General features: G+C 41.0%; 1 protein-coding gene across 2 annotated transcripts in view; it reads left to right on the top strand.

Annotated features, from left to right (window-relative positions):
• Window positions 1-18,054, top strand: part of tmem132e (transmembrane protein 132E) — a 353,420-nt gene that overhangs the window by 299,436 nt on the left and 35,930 nt on the right. For both annotated transcript variants that reach the window (XM_024393605.2, XM_024393604.2), the window contains exon 3: window positions 7,550-7,690. In XM_024393605.2, coding sequence (XP_024249373.1) covers window positions 7,550-7,690 — 141 coding nt within the window. The remainder of the gene's footprint in view (window positions 1-7,549; window positions 7,691-18,054) is intronic.

The following is an 18,054-nucleotide window of genomic DNA, read 5'->3' as shown; positions in this document are numbered from 1 at the left end:
AGTTATCACGGTCAGTTACAACTACGATAAACCATGCTGGCTCTGCATTCCGCTTCATTTGGCTTAGCCGCTCCCACTTTTAAAACCATCCTCCCATCGTTTTCGAAAATTAAGTTGGTATGATGCATTGGACGGGAGGTGGGTAGTCTAGATCCAATATTGGCTTTGAAACCCAGAACCTAGCTCGTCTTGATTGTAGTTAGGAGACCTCATTTGAGGCAGTCGGATTGTGTTGATTTTGATTGCAAAAATGACTGTCGTGGCCAACCACTGTCCAAATTCATTGTGTGCGTGTAATCACTAGCCAGGGGGACTAACAAACCAATATGCAGGCAGCTGTATCCCCCTACGCTTTAGTTCTCCTCCTCCAACTCCGCATAGGGCTCCCTCCTAATCAGCGTTTAACTCAAGGCACAGTCATTTGGATCATTTGGCAAGCAAGGTCATTAGAGTGGTGGGGGTGAGGAGACAGAAAAGGGAAAGCAAATGAATGGGAAAAAGTGAGGGAGGAAGGGTAAGGAGGGGAGCGGATGGAGGGAGCTGAAGCAGAGTGATTTAACAACAGCCTGGGAAAATAAATGAAGTCAAGGTTGCCGTGAGGACAGGTCGGAGTTTATTAAAAAAAGGCACGTTTCCACCTGGTGGGGAAGTGGAGGTCGTGGGGAGTAGTGGTAGCATGCCTCTCCAGGTGACACAGTCCAGATAGGGTATCTGACAAACTACTGATTGTCCTTTTGAATCCAGCTCAAAATGGTTGCATATCTTATCATGTGAAGACCACCAGGCCCCCACCTAGTATGCCTATCATGGCCCCGCTTCAGTATCCCCCGTCCTCCTGGTGAGGTGAGGGCCACCTGGTGGCCACTTCATGGTATTGCATTTCCTCAACAACCATACGGTAGAACTAGGATTCTGAAAGATTGGGTTGCAGGGCGATAAAGGAGGTTAGCGCCAGTGAGAGTGCATCAGTAGCTGTCTTCTCCATTTACTGTCTATAAGGAAGATGGCTTTCCATTCCGCCGGCGGGTTATGAAAATACCATTATCTTTATAGGCGCTGGTCAATACAGGCCATTAACACTACATGATGGTGTATCAGGGCACCTGGTGTAGCAGGTTAGTGAGTTGAATTACCTATTCCTACAGAGCCCCTGATTAGACTGACAAGACGCCAGCAATATCTAGTGAAAGTTTAATTGAACAGCTGCGTGTTGGAAGTGATTTATTTAAGAGGATAGGTGCAGAACGAGGGGGGAGCCAGAGGGAGAGGGGAAAAAAGAGGGGGTGAAGGAGGTAGGGAGTCATGCAGGGAAATAGGGAGGGGAGGTATGGTTGACAGAGAACAATGTGAACATAATGAGAGTTAGAGGAATGGATGAAGAGAGGGTTCCATTGGAGAACAGAACTGGTCCACTCACAGCAGCAACGACAGCATGTGGCATCACTCTTAAGAAGCTCTGGGTTCGGGTTGAGAAGCGTGCTCGCCGATCCTCACTGTTATTGTCTTGTGTAATCGTTCAATCAATTGGTGGGAGTTGTTTTTCTCCTTTCATTTTTATACACTTTAAGAATGTGTGGGGCCTTCCCAAAACAACTGACCCAAATCAAGATATTACACCTTTTTTCCTCTTGTTTCCTCACTCCGTCAGTCCATCCCAGGTCTCCTGTATTTTATGACATTCAATGAGCATTGGATAGAATCTGATATTTCGTTGATCTTTAGAAGTGCTGGACATGACATTTATCTCTCCATCAAATGAATATATGGCGTCAGTATTTCTGTTCTGTCGGCGACAGGGGCCGAGAGACGAGGCCGCGCATCAAGACGGATGGATAAGCTCTCTGAGCCGCATAACAATAATATAATCCCCCCCCCCTAAATCATTTTACATCTTCAAGTGTATCAGTATTCCTCAGTCATCCAGTATCCAATCACATTGTGACAACCTGCTTTTGTCCTGGCAGCATTTATTTATGCACAAACGCCTAGCTTTCTTTTTTCTCTCTCTCTCTCTCTCTCCAGTATTTCTGTTTTCTTGCCATGACAAGTCTTCTGTATCACTGTTTGTCTCCTTTGCTTAGTGGGATACATGGTTTGTCAGTGTCTGTTATCATCCAATGCCTAGTAGCCTTTGTTTGACTATTGATAGATGTACCTGCTGGTAAACAGCACCGCACACCATAGGAATTCTCAACTTTTCTTAGTTCTCATTTGGAATGGGCAATTTTTAACACAAAATAAAATATAATTATGTATGCATAGTGATGTGAACTCTGAAAATGTCAGCAACTTGGTTTCAGAAAGGCCCTGATTTTCTTGTTCTCCGTGTCTGTTGGCATCGCTGAGTTCTACTCGCCTTATCAAATAAATTGGAGAGCGTCTTTTTTCCCGATTGCCTCCGCAGAAAGGTTATGGCTCACCCGAGGGTCTTCTACTCATGGCTCCGGCTGATGGAAAAACTACTTAGAATAATTGTGTTCCAGGAGGACAGCCACCGCCATCGCTCTGCAGTGTGTTTGTGCATCAGTGTGCGCCTGTGGTTTGTGTGTGTGCGTGATCACGTGTGTGTGCACCTATGTGTGTGTGTGGCTACGTGTGTGTGTGTGTGTGGGTACGTGTGTGTGTGTGTGTGTGTGTGTGTGTGTGTTTGTGTGTGCAGATAGCTGCGTCTACATCAGTGGCATCAGGGCACAGAAAAGGGAGTCTCCACTCTACACGTCAGCCCACCACCCCACTTAAAGATAAGACAGGAACCCTCCTCCCTCAGAGGCCTGCAGCCTCTGTTTTGAATCCTGCAATTGTGTTTTGTTTTAAGTAGTCAGTTTTCAACTTTTTCTTTGGGTCTGTTTGGTCTGTGTGAAGCTATTTAACCTTGACCCTTTTATCTCCTCAAATAATCAGGATAACTTCAGAGTTGTTTTCCATTCTGAGATCAATGGATTAGGAACACAAATGCTGCTGTCACCAGGGGCTCTACACTGACCTTTATTACAAGGACCACGTGTTTAGGAGAACAATTCAACGAAATGGAAGATCACAAAAAATATATATTTGAGATATTCAAGCTATAATATTTTATTTTTATAGGCTCACTGGTGCTACTAAATAAAAATTCCAGGTGGCACAGCAAAATAATTAGGTGATTATGCAAGTAAAATGGTCGCACTGTAGTGCCCTGGTTACCCTTTTCTGCGCCTGTCAAAACTGCATTTTTCTATTTTTCGGCTCGCTGTTTAGGAGAATACAAATTAAGCACAAGAAAATGTAGCCCAATCTGATCAACAGTTCTAAGTTTCTGCTCTGCATTTTCCAGAAGTGCTCCTAAATGGAGCACTGAGCTCCTGTGTGGCGCAGCGGTCTATGGCGCTGTATCTCTGTGCTAGAAGTGTCACTACAGACCCTGGTTCGATTCCAGGCTGCATCACCACCGGCCGTGATTGGAAATCCCAAAGAGCGGCACACAATTGACCCAGCGTCGTCCGGGTTTGGCCGGTATAGGCCATCATTGTAAATAAGAATTTGTTCATAACTGACTTGCCTAGTTATATAAAGGTTAAATATATATTTTTTAAATGCCCCACTCAAAATAAGTATAATACAGCTATTCTCTGTGCCTCTGTGCCTTCTCTTTTCTCCTTAGATGATTTGTCAGATTAGTGTAAATCCCGACTGTCGGGTCATCCCTCGCTGTTCACGTCCCATACCCATGTCTTTTGTTTTTGCGAGAGATTACTGAAGATGCTCATCATTCCCGACCCGTGGTGGCTGGCCCTTCATCTGGGCTGGCCACTCGGTTTACCGTCAGACGAGCATCAGCAGTGTGACGAATGCATCAGATCTTTTTGTGGTGCCGGGCGTCTCGTTGCAAAGCGAACATCTGTCCTGATTGCTTCCCGCTGCCAATTATGGCAGAATGTCCACATGGCTAGAGATGGAGGCTGACGAGGTTTACATGTCCTCGTATTGACGTCCCTCTCATATTTCCACAATAATGAGCAGCTGGCATGTGCTTCTCCAGCAAGGTGATGCAAAACGAAGCTATTTCTCTCTCTCTCTTTGTTGCCGAACAGTGAATCTCAAGGTCTGGCATACACAATATCTAAGATTACAATACTGCAATTCAATAAATAACTACTTAGGAATGACTTGTGGACCCTCAATGAACCCCTGTTGACTGGTGCCGTATTTAATACTCTTGTGTGCTATTTTCTACAGCAGTCGCTTGCAGCACACCTTGTAAGCATAATCCATTGTTGTCGTGACATTTTTGAAATAATAGCTTTGTCAGTGCAATTGAAGGCTTATGGAGTGGCATCGGAATAAATTGTTTTTTTTTGGCCTCACATTACATCAAGCTGCTACTTCAAGGATGCAAAGTGCTGGAATCAAACAATAATGTTTCTCAAGCTTGTATAAACATATCATACATGTCAAGCTGTTATATCACACACAGCCAAGTGCATGATTGAATCACATGTCACATAAAACGGGCACTGCGTCAAGCACAGGGCCAAGGACAAGCATACATTGATAGATAAATAATATACTGTCATGGAATGGGAATTTGTTGTGACTGCAGAACTCCAAGTGGAGAAGTTGTCTGTAAAGTGCCCCCTCAAACTAATGGAGCTTCAATGGAAAAAGGCTTCGCTGGCCAAATTTAGCTGTCGGAGATGCCCTGTTTTTGCAGCAATTCAAAAGGGAGTGCTTTTGAGACATTCTAGTGCTGACATTTTAGTTCCTTTTTATTTACTTTTCTGCATGCATTTGTGCACCGAAGTCTGTCGAGGTTACGAACGCCAAGGCTTCCTATCCATTAGAGTTTAGGCCGCCCAACAGTGGCACTGCACTTCATCTGTGAGCTGTTGTCACCGCCACCATGGTCAAATGTTTGTTTTTTGGCACTCCCCACCGCAACATACTACCGCTAGCGACTTCCAAAAAATTGAATTGCAATCTGTGAATGGTTGGCATTCTCTAAGCAAAGGGTTTGTTGTGAATGCTTGGTCATTTCACACAGGCATTGCTTTAACAGTTAAGCAGAGCTAGGGGAGTTGTGTCTGGGAGAGCCTGGAAAAGGAAGCAGAGTGAGGGAAGAGGCTAATATGGTTGGATAGATGCTAGACTTAAAGCACAAACAACTGTTTCTATTCATATTTTAGTTTCCAGTTAAAGCCAAGCTCTTTTCTGTAATTTGACTGGTGTACGTGTGAAGAATAAACATAATAGCCATGTTACCATACTAGGATTAATACTGACTATTATTCATTGATTCAAATAAGTTGAAACCACAACAACCGGGTCTTGGTGTTGACTCCTTAACAACATTGACCAGCATTGACCCAATGTGTTCTGTCTTATTTAACAGGAGTTGGTTTGTTCATCATAGCTTGGTACTGAAGGTGACACGTTGAGCTGGACTAGAACTTTAGAGCCGTCTTCTTTCATCTGAACCAAACCAATCCAACTCTGTTTGTGGTTATACTGTTTGGAAAGGGCACGCTCCAGGTGTACATAATTATTCCAAACAGATTTATTTCCCAGGGAAAGATTCTTGCGATAACTGCAACCAGATTCCTATCTTGCCTTGCACCTTCAGAGATTTAACATTTGAAAAATAGGAATGTGCCACATCATCAATAAAAGTGTTTTTTTTACACGGCGGGCAGTTGCGTATAGCTGGAGATAAAGAGTAAACCAAAGCCTTGTTGAAAAACAGGGCGCTGCAGCCTCCTCTATTGGTCATGGCCCGATCCTCAAAGTGGTGCTGCCGCTGCTTTATCAGGTGAGTGCAGAGAGAGCGGTTTAAAGGCAAAGGAAGGGAGCGTTTGAAAATCGGTTGGGGGTTAATCCGGCAGAAAGATTCACCCCATTAATACATTTGTTGTCACCCTTTTAAAGCGTTTGGCCAGCCTTTGAATATGGTTACCCGTGCCTGAAGAAATAAGGTCAGAATTCCGAGGTCTAGGTCGCAGAATAACCTGTCAGGCATACTGCTGACTCTCAACCTCCCCAATTGCGCAATGGGTGGGAGTTTGCTGTTTTGACAGGCCTTAACTACACATCATCATGTTATGTTAATTAGTAACTGTCAGGCTGTTGCAAAACACATGTTTTGGTTCCCATCTGTATCTGCCACCGCAATACAACAATAATTTCCTTGTGCAGGACATGAGTAAATTCTGTATCAGATGTGAACATTGGCAGTTGCAAGGTTTTGATTTGCGATCCCCTCTAACTCCTTGGCTCGATCATTCTAATTTCCCCAGCCTGCCCCACTAAAGAACATCTCCCTGCCAGCCAGGTTTGCTTCCTTCTCCTTCCTTCCAGCTCCTCATCTGCATGGCTCTGTGCTGGCTGCCGAACCTCAAAGCTGTACTTAGAGTGATAAACAAGATAAATATCAGAGTGCTCAAGATCATTGTTGAGATTGCTGTTCATGATCCAGAGGCAAGGAGCTCCTGTCAATCAATACAGTTGCCTTCCGTTGCGAAGAGCCATCACCGGAATATAGTGTTTGAAGGTGTTAACCACAGTCTTTGACAATCTGAGCAATTTCCGGAAGACTAGGTGGATGAAAGGCTATGCACCAATCCACATTAGCTATTTGTGCAAAACTAAATTATTCTCCACAGGTTACAAGAAACAATTAATTAAACCACATCGAGGGTTGAAGAGAAGTCATTTCTTAATCGCTCTTTCAGAGCATAAATGTTTGCACTGAAAATGTCCAGTGACATTTTAGACCCCAGTGTATGAATTAGCTATATGGCCTTGAAGGATGAGGAGCATTTAGAGCTAACCGCTCCTGTTTAGCAGTCAGCCATTCCAGCGCAGCGCTTAATAGAAGTTGCCATGGCAGAAGGCATCTGTGTGGAATGAATAAATAATAGTAGTGTCTTAGTCGAAGTAGTTCACACAAGCTCCTCCATTTGCCTCTTATCAGTGCTGCAAAGATGGCTAGAGTCTTACAGAATTGGTGCGTATTACTAGTCACAGCTGTACCTTTCTGATTCTCTATGCTCACTCATTAATCGGTTTTGTGCGAACGCAATGGCGAGCTAAATTCACATGGGCCACACCAGGGTGATACCTTATACCCTCTCATTTGTGTGGGGAAATTAATCGGAGTCACTGAAATGGATCATAGTCTTAAAAACACTACTACAGCACAATATTCAAGCTTTCTCAAAATATTATGGAACCAAAGAATATGGAGTGGGTTTTTAGTTTTTGCCTGATGCTTAAAATACAGTTGGCTGGTTGAGAAATAATCTCAATCGTTATTCAAGCATTATTCAGACATTTATCCATGATTTCAAAATTCCAGTGCGATAGTCTTTGTCTTTAGAGTCAGTTTATCACCACATTGTCCAACTACATAAACTGTCATTGATTGATCTTTCAAAATTGCATTTGCCCCGATGTAATACAGTGCTGTGCACATGAGGGAACTACAGTATACAAACACACCGACAGCCTCTGACCTCACAGATAAATCATGGGCTGTTCATACAGTTGATTCATTCATTTTATCTCTCGATTGCAGGGTCAAGGCAAAGAAAGGGGTGAATCTTCTGCAAACCAAGTCAAAGAATTCCCAGTGGACTGTGGACTGGGAGGTACAGTCTGGGGCGAAGCATTCCATCACCACCATCGACGTGAACAAAAATAAAGGAGTGCAAGCCGGGTAAGTCAACAGCCTAAGGCCTAAACACACAACATACAACATCCACCCAAACACTACAGAGTGAGGCTGTTGTGCCCAGCACATTGTTAACTTTAGGATGGTTTGTTCGGTCAAAGACGAATTGAGACTTCCTCAAAACATCTCCTTGGCTGCAATAGTGTCATCATGGCCGGGGTAGTCGGTCATTGTAAATAAGAATGTGTTCTTAATTAACTGACCTGCCTGGTTAAGTAAAATAAAATAAATATGATGATGATTTAAACATTTCTCCCTGCTTGGCTGATATGTTTGGAGGACAACTACATTAAACTGTAGTTTTGAAATGTGTGCTTTTTACAGCTTGAGGATCAACTTAAGTGATATATCCATTTTATGTGTAGGGAAAACCAATAGAAAAATGGCAAAGTGATATGTACAGTTTAACTTTTATACAGTTCCTTCAGAAACTATTCATACCCCTTGACTTATTCCACATTTTCTTGTGTTACAGTCTGAATTCAAAATGGATGAAATCAAAACAATTCTCACCCGTCTACACACAATACCCCATAATGACAAAGTGAATATATGTTTTTAGAAATGTTTGAAAATGTTTGCTTATGAAATACAGAAATATCTCATTTATATAAGTATTCACAACCCTGAATCAATACTTTATAGAAGCTCTTTTGGCAGTGGTTACAGCTGGGAGTCTTTCTGGGTAAGAGCTTTCCACACCTGGATTGTGTAACATTTGCCCGTTATTCTTTTCAAAATTCTTCAAACTCTGTCAAATTGGTTGTTGATCATTGGTAGACAACCATTTTCAGGTCTTGCCGTATATCTTCAAGTAGATTTAAGTCAAAACTGGAGCGCTGCCACTCAGGAAAATTCACTGTCTTCTTGGTAAGCAACTCCAGTGTAGATTTGGCCTTGTGTTTTAGGTTATTGTCCTGCTGAAAAGTGAATTAATCTCCCAGTGTCTGGTGGAGAGCAGACTGAACCAGGTTGTTCTCTGGGATTTTGCCTGTGTAAATAAGCACAGGCAAAATCCTAGAGAAAAACCTGGTTCAGGACAATTTTTTTTAACCTTGCTTAGCTCCATTCCATGTATTTTTTTATTCTGAAAACCTGTCAAGCATACCCATAATACGATGCAGCCACCACTATGCTTGAAAATATGGAGAGTGGTACTCAGTAATATGTTGTATTGGATTTGCCTCAAACATAACACTTTGTATTCAGAACAAAAAATGTATTACTTTGCCACATTTTTTGCAGCATTACTTTAGTGCCTTGTTGCAAAAAACACCAGGCTTCCTTCTTTTCACTCTATCAATTAGGTTAGTGTTGTAGAGTAACTACAATGTTGTTGATCCATCCTCAGGTTTCTCCCATCACAGCCATTACACTGTTTTATGGTCACCATTGGCCTCATGGTGAAATCCCTGAGCGGTTTCCTTCCTCTCCGGCAACAGAGTTAGGAAGGATGCCTGTATCTTTGTAGTGACTGGGTGTATTGATACACCATCCAAAGTATTATTAATAACTTCACCATGCTCAAAGGGATATTCAATCTCTGATTTTTTAAATTGATACCCATCTACCAATAGGTGCCCTTCTTTGCGAGGCATTGGAAAAGCTCCCTGGGCTTTGTGGTTGAATTCACTGCTCGACTGAGGGACCTTATGTTTGTGTGGGGTACAGAGATACTGTAATTATTCAAAAATCTAGTTAAACACTATTTCTGCACACAGAGTGAGTCCATGCAACTTATTATGTGACTTGTTAAGCACAGTTTTAGTCCTGAACTTATTTAGGCCATAACAAAGGGGTCGAATACTTATTGACTCAATACATTTCAGATGTAATTTTTCATTAATAAATATTAAATTAAATTAAAAATGTAAATCCACTTTGACATTATTGGGTATTGTGTGTAGGCCAGTGACAAAAAAAACTACATTTAATCCATTTTAAATGCAAGCTGTAACACAGAAAAATGTGGAAAAAGTCAAGGAGTGTGAATACTTTGTATGTTGCTGCATTGCAGTGCCATGGAGATGTTATTGGCAAAAATGGCAGCACTACCTATGCCTGTCACTGGGCAAGGGTACCCATGATTATATACAGGCACATCACAGGACTCGGGCTACGTTCCAATATCCATACTAGGCTTCATCTTAGAATGCATGCCCAATACATTGGATAATGGATCATACCATTACTCTCATCAGTCCTAAAACAGGTCCTCCATTTTGAATGAAGGCAGTAACAGTGGAATCAGGTGCAGCTGAGGATGAAGGGAGGTAGCTAGCTTCTTAGCCTGTGATACCGCAATACCTCGGGGCGGGCGAAGCATGGAATTAGCTAACATAAATCACTAATACACTCAACTCATTAACAAAGAAGGCATTAAGAGTTCGGGCTGCTTATCCTAAACCTCCGGAGCTATTTAGCCAGTGCAGATCCTAGTATTACCACCGCCCATCGTTTCCACGGACTGTGGGGAAAAAAGAAACTGGCCAAGTGGGTCTGGGGGGGGGGTGGAGAGTGAGACAAACAGTGACATTACCTGAATAAAAGATCAGCCAGTCTTTCTTTGTTCTCTCTCAATAGGGCACTTAGTGTCTGGCTTTCTCGCTATATTTAGTGGACCGTGTCAAGTCATCTTTGCCATCCTGTCACCATGTTGGAAATCCAGTCCAGCAGGGGGTCAAGCTACGATATAGACACATTGTGTCATCCCGACTTTTGTCAGAGGCCCAGTCAAAAGTCATGAAGGTATTTTGGGCAGAGTTCATATGTTACTAATGAGTTTTGCCTACATTTTAGAGCCATATAACAGTCTCCAGGAATAAATAGCCTGCCGTTTCCTTTTCTCCTTTGATTTAGCCTTCTAGCTGATAAAAAGCATTAAAGATTAGTGAATTCTCAAACTACAGTATTTCAGGCCCACTTCACCCAGCTAAGTGAGATAACATTAATGGCGGGACCTTTTTTGAAGGCATATTTAACTGTGATATAGTTTTGCCTTTTTGTGCCGACTTAGGTATATATTTTAGATAATGGACCATGCTGGGCTGCTTTATAAATCTGTCCACAAAAGTAGTATGTGTAGATCCATGCCAAACAGGGTCCCAGTAGTTTTGTGTTACCACATTAAGCCTAATAGGTTTAAAGCCTTCATTCGACATGGTTTAGCAAAAAATCTAGGCCTATAATAGATTATATTGTCATCTTCAATCATGAAGCGTGATCAATTTTCTGGGCGAACGCAGCACTTGGGAGCATTTTGCATTTCCTGCTAGATGAAAACATTACTTTCTTCAATAGCTTGGTAACATGTACTTTATACAAGGAACTAAGAATAGTCAATGCTTTTAATGTCCACCATGTGATTCTCTGTGTTGTCAAGGACTTCGGAGTTGTTATGACAACATGCAATTATTATTATTAAGTGTTCATCTTAATGTAAAGAATATGTAACATGTTAATGTGAAAAAGTTATTTGAGGAGCTGGTGGTTAATACCACCGACATACTCACGTTCTTCATGTACTTATGATTGGTGCACACCAGTATCTCACTCGTCACAAGCAGCTATGTATTTTTTTCAAATGTAGTTATGCATCTTACCGCTGAGCTCATCAAAGTAGAAATCATTTTTTTAATGCTTGCCTGAACATTCTTTTTGAACACAACTCAATCATCAAGTTTGCTGACGACAACAGTAGTAGGCCATTCTCCTTCAGCCGTTTTACAAGCTCCTGACCAATTTGGCTACATTTCTTCTTTCTCTTTTTGTACTTAATGTTTCTGCCATCATTTCCTGTGACTGAAAAGAGCTTATGGACATCAGAACAAAGATCACTAACCTCAATTTGGATGAAGATTTCTACTTCAACAAGTCGGAGGCGCAGGACATACTGCTCACCCCGGAAAAGAAAAAGGCGGCGTAAGAGAGGCGATGTGTGGGCATCCTGACGAAACTGCTTTGGCGAGTACATAAACCGCAGCTACTGCCCGTTCTATTGGCGATCGTACAATCTCTGGAGAACAAACTGGATGAGCTCCGTTCGAGACTGTCCTATCAATGGCACCTGAAACACTGTAATTCAGCAGACACTCATATCCAAAGCGACTTACAGTAGTAGTAACTGCATACATTTTTCATACTTTTTCGTACTGGTCTGTTTCGTATCGAATCCAAAACCCTAGCATTGCAAGCGCCATGCTCTACCAACTGAGCCACACGGGACCTAATATCCTATGTTTCACAGAGTTGTGGCTGAACATGGACATGGATAAAATACATCTAGATGTTTTTTCTATGCATCTGCAGGACAGAACGGCAGCGTCGGGTAAGCTAAAGGGAGAAGGCGTGTGTCTCTTTGTTAACAACTGCTGGTGCACGATCTCTAATAGAAGTCAAGAGGTTCTTCTCACCTAAGCTAGAATACCCCATGATAAGCTGTTGACTTTTGTTTTTGTGTTACTATTTATTTTTTTATTAAGCAAATATTTTTCTCACTTTTGAACTCTGCATTGTTGGGAATTGGCTCATACAGTGCCTTCAGAAAGTATTTATACCCCTTGACTTAATCAAAATGTATTAAAAAAATGAAATAAACATTTATTGAAAATGGAATGCAGGAATATCTCATTTACTTAGTTTTACAAGCCGATTTAAGTCAAAACTGTAACTAGGCCACTCAGGAACATTCAATGGCATCTTGGTAAGCAACTTTGTCCTTGTGTTTTAGTTTATTGTCCTGCTGACAGGTGAATTTCTCTCCCGGTGTCTGTTGGAAAGCAGACTGAACCACGTTTTCCTCTAGGATTTTGCCTGTGCTTAGCTCTATGATGTTTTTTTTAATCAGAAAAAAAACTCCCCAGGCCTTGCCAGTGACAGGCATACCCTTAATATGATGCGGGCACCACCATGCTTGAAAATATAAAGAGTGGCACTCAGTGATGTGTTGTGTTGGATTTGCCCCAAACATAACGCTTTGTATTAAGGACATAAAGTACATTTTTTGGTCACATTTTTTTGCTGTTTTACTTTAGTGCCATATTGCAAACAGAATGCATGTTCTGGAATATTTTTATTCTGTACATGCTTCCTTTTTTTCACTTTGTCATTTAGGTTAGTATTGTGGAGTAACTACAATGTTATTGATTCATCCTCAGTTTTCTCCTATCACAGCAATTAAACTCTGTAACTGTATTAAAGTCACCATTGGCCTCATGGTGGAATCCCTGAGCGGTTTCCTTCCTCTCTGGCAACTGAGTTAGTGACTGGGTGTATTGGCCACTCAAAGTCTTATCAATAACTTCACATTGCTCAAATGGATATTCAGTGTGTGCTTTTTAAATGTGTTATCGATCTACCAATTGGTGCCCTTATTTGCGAGGCATTGTAAAACCTCCCTGTGTTTGAAATTCACTGCTCGACTTACAGATAATTGTATGTGTGAGGTACAGAGAAGAGGTAGTCATTAAAAAATCATGTTAAACACTATTATTACATACAGAGTGAGTCAATGCAACTTATTATGTTACTTGTTAAGCACATTTTTACTCCTAAACTTATTTAGGCTTGCCATAACAAAGGGGTTGAATACTTATTGACTCGAGACATTTCAGGTTTTCATTTTTTATTCATTTGTAAAAATGTCTAAAAAGATAATTCCACTTTAACATTATGGGGTATTGCGTGTAGGCCAGTGACCCAAAATCTCAATTTAATCCATTTGATATTCAGGCTGTAACACAACAAAATGTGGAAAAAGTCGAGGAGTGTGAATATTTTCTGAAGGCACTGTAAGTAAGCTTGTCACTGTAAAGTCTACACCTGTTATATTTGGCGCATGTGACCAATCATATTTTATTTCATTTGACAACACTATTTACCAAGAGAGTTTTCATTTATATTTTTTCATAGCTGTCAATATACCACCACAAACCGATGCTGGCACTAAGATCCCACTCAACGAGCTGTATAGAGCCTTAAGCAAACAAGAAAATGTTCATCAGAATTTTGGCCTCCCCTTTTTTAGCACATCACTAGGACATCTACAGGACATCTACAGCACCTGGTGTCACAGGAAGGCCAAGAAAATTATCAAGGACCTCAGCCACCCAAGCCACAGCCTGTTCACCCCACTACCATCTACAAGACGGAGACAGTGCAGGTGCATCAAAGCTGGGACCGAGAAACTGAAAAACTGCTTCTATCTCCAGGCCATCAGACTGTTAAATAGTCACCAATATCCGGCCTCTGCCCAGTACCCTGCACCCAGTACCCTGCCCTGAACCTTAATCACTGTTACCTAGCCTTCTACCACCTGGTACTCTACCCTGCACCTTAGAGACTACTGCCCTATGTACATAGTCATTGAACACTGGTCACTTTAATGTTTAAGTATTAAGAAAGTATTTTAAGAAAGTATTCACACCCTTTGACTTTTTCCTTTTTGTTGTTGTGTTACAGCCTGAATTTAAAATAGATTACATTTAGATTTTTGTCACTGGCCCATGCACAATATCCCATAATGTAAAAGTGGAATTATGTTTCTCGATATGTGTACAAATTCATAGAAAAATTAAAAGCTGAAATGTCTTTGGTCATTAAGTATTCAACCCCTTTGTTGTGGCAAGCCTAAATAAGTTCAGGAGTACAAATATTCTTAACAAGTCACATAATAAGTTGTGTGGAATAATGTTGGAATAGTGGAATAGTGTTTAACATGATTTTTGAATGTTACCTCATCTCTGCACCCCACACAGCAGTGAATTTCAACCACAAAGACGAGTTGTTTTACTATGCCTCTCAAAGAAGGGCACCTGTTGGTAGGATGGTTAACAAAATAAAAAGCAGACATTGAATATCCCTTTGAGCATAGAAAATGTATTAATTACATTTTGGGTGGTATATCAATACACTTGGTCACTACAGGCTACAGGCGTCTGTCCTTCTGTTGCCGGAGAGGAAGGAAACCGCTCAGTGATTTCACCATGAGACTAATGGTGACTTTAAAACAGTCAGTTTAATGGCTGTGATGGGAGAAAACTGAGAAGGGATCAACAACATTGTAGTTACTCCACAATACTAACCTAATTGACAGGGTGAAAAGAAAGAAGCCTGTACAGAATACAAATATTCCAAAACACGCATCCTGTTTGCAACATGGCACTAAATTAATAATGCAAAACATGTGGCAAAGCAATTAACTTTCCGTCCTGGGGCAAATCCAATACAACACATTACTGAGTACCACTCTCAATATTTTCAAGCATAGTGATGGCTGTATCATGTTATTGGTATGCTTGAAATCGTTAAAAACTGGTGAGTTTTTCAGGATATAAGAGAAACAGAATGGAAATACGCACAGGCAAAATCGTAGAGGAAAACCTGGTTCAGTCTGCTTTCCACCAGACACTGGGAGACTATACTTCACCTTTTAGCACCAGCATGGCTTACCGAGAAGATGCCAGAATCCCCCACGCCAGAATTTACTCTAAGCGCAGGCACATTTACATCCAGCTTTAGCACTGCTTAGCACTTTATTGTTGTCTTGATCCTCTCTCACCTCTCACTATGCATTGTACTAGAAATCAATTTTTTCCAATGGCTTCCTAATCATGGCAATATTCATTTTGTAAATGCAGTGTCCTCCCATGTCCCTGTGGAGACGACAGGAAAATCAGATTTGATTGAAATTGATTGCCGGCTAAAAAAATGTAAACAACTGATAAAGCAATTAACTGGGTCGAGTTGGCATTCTCTCAAGGATGTTGCTCTTAACTTATAATTGTAACTATTGATTCAAAGGAACAATTTTGGAGAGGCATTCTCTCCGTCTAGAAAGCTTTACGGCAATAATTTATTTTCCATGGCACATCTCATTCTCTTCTTCTAAGGCTAATCTATAGGTATATGTTATATCTGTGCAAACTCTTACTGGAAGAAATGGAAAGCTTTTGAACTGTAGGCTATTTGAAGAATTTAACCCCAGGTTTGGTAGCTGAATATTCCTGGTGTATGGGGTGAAGTGTAATTGTTGAAAGATATGAAATGAATAAAACAGTATGTAAACATTATTAAAGTGACCAGTGATTCCATGTCTATATACAGTTGAAGTCGGACGTTTACATATACTTAGGTTAGAGTCATTAAAACTAGTTTTAAACTACTCCACACATTTCTTGTTAACTTCTTGCGACTCCAAACCCGTATCCGGGAGCGTAATCATAGCCTCAAGCTCATTACCATAACACAACATTTCCTATTCATGAAAATCGCAAATGAAATGAAATAAATATAATGAAACACAAGCTTAGCCTTTTGTTAACAACACTGTCATCTCAGATTTTCAAAATATACTTTTCAACCAAAGCTACACAAGCATTTGTGTAAGAGTATTGATAGCCTAGCATAGCATTAAGCCTAGCATTCAGCAGGCAACATTTTCACAAAAACAAGAAAAACATTCAAATAAAATCATTTACCTTTGAAGAACTTCGGATGTTTTCAATGACGAGACTCTCAGTTAGATAGCAAATGTTCATTTTTTCCAAAAAGATTATTTCTGTAGGAGAAATAGCTCCGTTTTGTTCATCACGTTTGGCTAAGAAAAAAACCCGAAAATGCAGTCACTACAACGCCAAACTTTTTCAAAATTAGCTCCATAATATCGACAGAAACATGGCAAACGTTGTTTAGAATCAATCCTCAAGGTGTTTTTCACATATCTATTTGATGATAAATCATTCGTGGCAGTTGGTTTCTCATCAGAGGCAAACGGAAAAATACTGCAGCTGGAGATTACGCAATAATTGCGACGGAGGACACCAAGCGACCACCTGGTAGATGTAGTCTCTTAAGGTCAATCTTGCAATGATATGCCTACAAATATGTCACAATGCTGCAGACACCTTGGGGAAAACGTGGAAAACGTAAGCTGAGTCATTGCCATGAGGCGGTTTCAAAAAATGCGGCACTTCCTGATTGGATTTGTATCAGTTTTTTTTTCTGTAACATCAGTTCTGTGGCACTCACAGACAATATCTTTGCAGTTTTGGAAACGTCAGAGTGTTTTCTTTCCAAAGCTGTTAATTATATGCATAGTCGAGCATCTTTTCGTGACAAAATATCTAACGTTTTTCATCCAAAAATTAAAATAGCGCCCCCTAGTTATAAAAGGTTAACAAACTAGTTTTGGCAAGTCGGTTAGGACATCTACTTTGTGCATGACACAAGTCATTTTTCCAACAATTGTTTACAGACGGATTATTTAACTTATAATTCACTGTATCAGAATTCGAGTGGGTCACTAAATTGACTGTGCCTTTAAACAGCTTGGAAAATTCCAGAAAATGATGTCATGGCTATAAAAACTTTTTATAGGCTAATTGACATAATTTGAGTCAATTGGAAGTGTACCTGTGGATGTATTTCAAGGCCTACCTTCAAGCTCAGTGCCTCTTTTTTTGATATCATGGGAATATCAAAAGATATCAGCCAAGACCTCAATAAACAAATTGTAGACCTCCACAAGTCTGGTTCATCCTTGGGAGCAATTTCCAAACACCTGAAGGTACCACGTTCATCTGTACAAACAATAGTACGCAAGTATAAACACCATGGGACCACGCAGCCGTCATACCGCTCAGGAAGGAGACACGTTCTGTCTCCTAGAGATGAACGTACTTTGTTGCGAAAAGTGCAAATCAATCCCAGAACGACAACAAAGGATCTTGTGAAAATGCTGCAGGAAACAGGTACAAAAGTATCTATATCCACAGTAAAACGAGTACTATATCGACATAACCTGAAAGGTTGCTCAGCAAGGAAGAAGCCACTCTTCCAAAACCGCCATAAAAAAGCCAGACTACGGTTTGCAACTGCACATGGGGAAAAATATTGTACTTTTTGGAGAAATGTCCTCTGGTCTGATGAAACAAAAATAGAATTGTTTGGCCATAACGACCATCGTTATGTTTGGAGGAAAAAGGGAAGGCTTGCAAGCCGAAGAACACCATCCCAACCGTGAAGCATGGGAGTGGCAGCATCATGTTGTGGAGGTGCTTTGCAGCAGGAGGGACTGGTGCACTTTACAAAATAGATGGCATCATCAGGTAGGAAAATGATGTGGATATATTGAAGCAACATCTCAAGACATCAGTCACGAAGTTAAAGCTTGGTCACAAATGGGTCTTCCAAATGAACAATGACCCCAAGCATACTTCCAAAGTTGTGGTAAAAGGACAACAAAGAAAACAAACATTTGTGGGCAGAACTGAAAAAGCATGTGCTAGCAAGGAGTCCTTACAAACCTGACTCAGTTACACCAACTCTGTCAGAAGGAATGGACCAAAATT

Source organism: Oncorhynchus tshawytscha, linkage group LG30 (assembly GCF_018296145.1).
Source record: "Oncorhynchus tshawytscha isolate Ot180627B linkage group LG30, Otsh_v2.0, whole genome shotgun sequence".
Lineage (NCBI taxonomy): Eukaryota > Metazoa > Chordata > Actinopteri > Salmoniformes > Salmonidae > Oncorhynchus > Oncorhynchus tshawytscha.
Note: the sequence above shows the minus strand (reverse complement) of the source record. Positions and strands in the feature narration are given on the sequence as shown.